This window comes from Peromyscus leucopus, chromosome 6 (genome assembly GCF_004664715.2).
Source record: "Peromyscus leucopus breed LL Stock chromosome 6, UCI_PerLeu_2.1, whole genome shotgun sequence".
NCBI lineage: Eukaryota > Metazoa > Chordata > Mammalia > Rodentia > Cricetidae > Peromyscus > Peromyscus leucopus.
In genome coordinates this window covers 103,427,857-103,433,454 of record NC_051068.1, presented here as the reverse complement: position 1 = coordinate 103,433,454, position 5,598 = coordinate 103,427,857, and the positions used below count along the sequence as shown (strand labels likewise).

Genomic DNA, 5,598 nt, shown 5'->3' with positions numbered 1-5,598 from the left:
CCCTGTGGTCCGCATCTTCATCTCGAAGACTAAACTTTACCACCCAAATAAAGCCTCAAGTAGCTGTTTGCGCACAGTAATAAATTAACCACCGCTTACAGCGCACTTGCTCTCTGTGAGCCTTCTTCTGTGTTAAGTGCTGTAACTTCAGGATGCCTTTGATCATAGCACTGCAAGGGTTAGTAACGTTTTCCTTTGAGAGACTTGGGGACTCGCCCAAAACGAGATAGCTAGTAATTAGCAAATGCTCGTTTCAAAGTCTGTAAGGTGTGTGCTCGGCCTAAATGACCTCAGGGTTGAAAACACGAGGGGCCAGGTCACCTTATGGTATGGGCTGTCAGTAGAAATTTAAACCCAGGTCTAACCACCCTAGCGTCCGTGTTTCCTTTTAGTGGCGAGGAGAGGGCTCCTCTGTCATTGCCTTTTGCGTCCAGAGCTGCGCTCCACCGAGATTTTCGCGTGACCTTCCTGCGCGTGGCTAGAGAACGAACAGGTCGCCTACCGAAGCCTCACCGCAGACCCGAAGCTCCGCGCGTTCCCGTCTACACCGCTCCCGGCGTCCGCCTCCGTACAACATGGCGGCGCACAACCGGACACGCCTCTGCCCGCCCACCCACCTCCGCCTCTGACATACTTCCTGTCCTGCGCAGTCCTACGTGACCCCTTGAACTCGCCCAGCCCCTTCCTTTTCCTCTTCCGGGGACGGTGCTGAGAGGTATGGTGGCTGCTGTCCGCTTCGCGTTGGCTCTGTGTACAATCCGGAGCCATCCGGGGCGCTGGGCGGGCGGGACGCCTTAGGGGGACGGTGCTGCCGCCGGCGTGAGGGTGAGGGGCGAGCAGGGGAGTGTGGCGGCCGGGTCGGGGAGCCCCCCGGTCTCTGCAGCGCTGCCGAAGCGGAGGGTAGCCGGGACCCCGCGCGCCTCGGCTCCGGTCGTGGCCGTAAAGCGCTCGGCGGCCGCGACGGTGGAGCCCTCGGGTAGGGACCGCAGCCTCCGGTTGCCCCCCACCCCGTAGACGCCGGTCCTGAGGGCGGGTGGCAGCGAGACGTGATTAGCAGGGGTGGTGGCGGGGTGCGCCCCGGCGATGGAGCCACAGACCGGATCGTGGCGCCTTAGGTTGTTGGCGCCGGTCGTCGGTGTGGGTTCAGGTGCCCGCCAGCCGGGGTCCCTTTACATCAAGTGGGGGTGCGTAAGGTTCGGAAGGCAGGCTAGCTTGGCTGCGCCTGCCTGGCCTGCGCTTCTGGGGCTTGGGACAGCTCACTTGAAAGCCAGGTTGCCGGGCCGAGTGTGTGTAGATCGCTTGCTTGTTCAGCGTGTTCGGGGCCCGGGTCCAAACGCATTGCCGCTGCGACTTGGAGGGTTGTTTACATTCTGTGAACGGCACGAAAACGGGGCCCGTTCATAGGTTTACGTCTCGGGGATGCCGCCTTGGAGAGCATCTAAACGGATACCTTACCAGGTGCCAGCGCCACGGAGGATGAGACAGGGAATGTCTTCATCCTGTTGGCAGCTGTATAAACTAGGGGGAAATACTGTCCTAGAAGAGGCCGGCGGCTGGCTCTGTATTGCCAGCTATTGGCATTGCTGAGGATTCAGCTCCTCGAGGGCCTCACCTATTCTCACTTTTAAATGGGTGTTTGTCCAGCTTTCCTGGTTAGTATTTTGTCTAGACGCCAAACAAAACAGGCTCCTTGAGGAATGAGCCCATGGTCAGGATTTTAACCAGTTCCATACTTGACTACCAGTAAGAAAGCGTTGCTTGTTAGTCATCTCTAAATGCAAATCGTTTTAAATGTGGAATTCTTTAGAATGCATAAATGTGTGTAAGTATGTAAGATGCATTATGTGATGGTGCTGTGAAATGTGATTTATGTTTACAGTGAAAAGATGATTTTTTTTTTTTTTAAATTTTAGGCACTCAGGATGGTCCAGCGTTTGACATACCGTCGTAGGCTTTCCTACAACACAGCCTCCAACAAAACTAGGCTGTAAGTATTTTCTTTCAAATTTAAAATATTTTAAGATATTGTCACCTCCTGACACTGAGCTGCTCACACCCTCCCTTCCTAGGTCTCGAACCCCTGGCAACAGGATTGTTTACCTTTATACCAAGAAGGTTGGGAAAGCACCTAAATCGGCATGCGGTGTGTGCCCAGGCAGGCTTCGAGGGGTGAGTACCCTTTGAGAGTTGAATGTGCCAGTGGGGAATTGACTGAAGGCAGCTGACTACTAAGATAAGTGACTGGGAATTATTAGATACCCGGGATCCACGTCTGCCAAGAACATAGATCATTTTCTTCGATACCCAGTGTGAGAAATGGCTCTGAAATGCTTTTCGGGGGGAAGCAGAAGCCTTTTCCCTCTAGCCTGATTCCCGTTTGCAGTTATTACTAGGAAATGCCTGTTTTTACTTAAGCACCGCAAGGTGATTGCAGTCTGTTCATTATACAGGTTCGTGCTGTGAGACCGAAAGTCCTTATGAGGTTGTCTAAGACCAAGAAGCACGTCAGCAGGGCCTACGGTGGGTCCATGTGTGCCAAGTGTGTCCGCGACAGGTGAGTGAGGTGCCAGACACTGTTTCTCTTGTGCTGCGTGCCAGCGTTAATGAGTCTTCCCTTGACAGCTAATGTTGTACAGAACACCGATACTCGTATCATGTCAGGATTTGGAGGCATCTTTCACATAGCTTTGGTTTTGAGAGAAAAGACGGGAAAGAAATGGTGAATTAGTATTTGGTGGTGGGCTGCTGGGGAGGAGATGGCCTATAAGGTATAGGAACCTCAGTCCTAGTATATAGGAGCAGGTAAATTTGAAGCAAAGCTGAGAATCATTTAGTAAACCAGAAACGGACTCCAGCGGAGTAAATGGTGAAGTCGTTCGTGTAACAAGATGAGGGTTTTGGAGGGAAGAGGAAATGTGCTTGCCCTGCCCCCTAAGGCCGACTTGGAGAGGGTTTGGCAGGGAGGGGGCTGAATCTTTGGGATGTTACAAAGAATCGTGGGTAAGGGTGGTGTAGAGTTATAATTTCGGAGCATCGGCTAACACTCACGTGCACCTGGATGAGTTTTCTGGGTTGGTTTTTGGTGAAGAAACCAGCACTGGGGTTTAAGTTCAGATGACTAGAAAGGGTCAGCACCTAGAGTATCGTGGAAAGGACAGAGTTGGTGAGCAGGGGATTCAGGGGTGGGTGGGGTTTGGACTCTGGTTTATTTGGATAGTTTTATAAAACGCTCTAGCCAAGTGTTTAGATAAATTTTTTTGACAATCTGCCTGCCCTGTTTTTGGAAGTAGTTTATTAGGGAGTAAGGCCTAGTACATTAATACAAACACAGCAAAAATTCTGTGAAACAAGCGAATGGAACTTTATGTAAGGTTTAGAAAATAAATTTCATGTAGCTGAAGAAACTGGGGTGGCATTTGAGGCTGAGCCTGAATGATACAAAGGATAGTCCAGACTCTGGTGTTTGACCTGGGGCGGTAAGGATAAGAAGTGAAGGGCTGAGGTCATGCATTTTGAGCTAGAGGGATGTTGGGAATATTTGGTTCATGGCCTACAGAATCTAGGTTTGGGCCCATCTATTAAGACGGTGTACTTGGCTCCTTTGCCCCCGAGATCTAGTTTCTAGCAGCTAGCTGGTTTTTAAGGAAAACATGTCCTGGATCCTGGTGTAGGGAATATATTTCCAGAAAGTTGTCTTAACTGATAGTCCTGTCATCTTTGGGTATTGTCTTTGTGAAGTTTCCATTGCTTGATAACACCATGACCAAAGGCAACTTGGGGAGGGTTTATTTCATCTTCCACTTCAGGTAGCAGTCCCATTGCAGAGGGAAATCGGAGCAGGGGCTGAAGCAGAGGCCATGGAAAAGTACTGTTTACTGGCTTGTCTCTGACTTCTCAGCCACGTTAGAGCACCCAGGACCGCGAGTCCTGGGTTCACTGCCCCAAACATTTTCTTGATTGAGGTTCCCTCTTCCTGTAGGAGTAGCTTGTGTTTGAGTTGATAAAAAACTAGCCAGCACAACCTATTTTATTTATAGTTATCATGAAGCAGGCAAGACTGCTTGGAGATGGAGAATTGCCATCCGTAAATGTTTGTTCATGTAATCTCACAAGCTGTGGATGTTGGTACATTTTTCTAGGCTCTTGTTTTGCTCCATCTTATAATAACTTTCCTGTGTTAAATGATAATTGAAGTTTGTTTTTCTTCCTAGGATCAAGCGGGCTTTCCTTATTGAGGAGCAGAAAATTGTTGTGAAGGTGTTGAAGGCACAAGCACAGAGTCAGAAAGCGAAATAAATATGCAGCTTTTTAAATAATAAAGGTCACGGCTTGGTCTGTGGTTCTGTTACCTGTGATTTGTTTAGTAGTTAAGGACTAACAGATAATTGATTGCTTTCTCGTAGGGAAGCAATAGCTGGACATCATGGTTACTAGAATCTTGGGTAGTTACTCTGATTGGGAGTGGCTTGAGAATGGTCCCTGTCTTAATGCCACTTAAGCCATTTCATAATACCTCCTTTATACCACCAAACCAGAAACTCGAGCTTCAGGCTTGACTTTAATCCTCATTTTTTTTTTTTTTTAAGATTTATTTATTTATTATGTATACAGCATGTATGACCAGAAGAGGGCAACAGACCTTATTCCAGGTGGTTGTGAGCCACTATGTGGTTGCTGGGAATTGAACTCAGGACCTCTGGAAGAGCAGTCAGTGCTCTTAACCTCTAAGCCATTTCTCCAGCCCTAATCCTTTTTAAAAGGACTTGGAACACCTACTTCTATGAAAACCCTGAGTGATACTCAGATTTTGGGTTTTTGTTGGCTTTATAGTTCAGATTGGGACATTAAAATATGGGCTTTATTTTGGGTTGTTAATGCTGGTTTGAACAAGTTTTCTGAGGCTCTTTAATGCTGAGAGCTAGCATGGGTCCAAGAGCCATATAAATTCCGTTTATTTTTCCTGATGTATTTCTTTTGTGTTGCCCAGATTTAGCCATTACCTCATTAGCTAGTGCTGAAACCTGTCTACAGAGGAGGTTTTTCCTGATAACTTACGGTAAGAGGCAGAAATCTAGGATCGTTTATGAGCAGTTGCTGTTGAAGAGTTGCTTAGTTCCCAGCACCCACCCTGTAACCCCTAACTGCAACCTAACTGGGGTTCCAGTGATGTCACCCTCTTCTGGCTTCCATTGGCATTGCATGCATGTGCTGCAATTAGAAACAACACTCTTGCAAATGCCTTTAATCCTAGCACCCGGGAGGCAGAGGCAGGTGGAGCTGGGTTTGAGGACTACCAGGGCTGTGCAGAGAAACCCTATCTGAACCAGCCTCCTCCCTCCAAAAAAACTCATACAAATTTTTGTTGATTTTCTTTTCAGTTGAAATATGTAACTTCCCTCCAGCTCCTTCTCAAATTGATAGCCTGTAAATAAAAGTTACTTTCCGTTGTTAAAGGCAGGGCTGGAAAGATGGCTCAGCAATTAAGAGCACTTGCTCTTGGGGAGGACCTGGGTTCTGACCCAGTTACCTACATGGTGTCCATATATGCAGGTAAACACTCCTACACAAAAATCTTAATGAGACATGGTCTAGCTGTAT

General features: G+C 48.3%; 1 protein-coding gene across 1 annotated transcript; it reads left to right on the top strand.

The window, feature by feature from the left end:
• The first annotated feature begins 686 nt into the window (after positions 1 to 686).
• On the top strand, positions 687 to 4,339 carry Rpl34 (ribosomal protein L34). The gene is made up of 5 exons (XM_028856842.2): positions 687 to 715; positions 1,914 to 1,987; positions 2,070 to 2,169; positions 2,451 to 2,554; positions 4,212 to 4,339. The coding sequence occupies exons 2-5, from the start codon at positions 1,923 to 1,925 to the stop codon at positions 4,294 to 4,296; spliced, it is 354 nt and encodes a 117-aa protein (XP_028712675.1). The 5' UTR covers positions 687 to 715; positions 1,914 to 1,922; the 3' UTR covers positions 4,297 to 4,339.
• Positions 4,340 to 5,598: the final 1,259 nt, after the last annotated feature.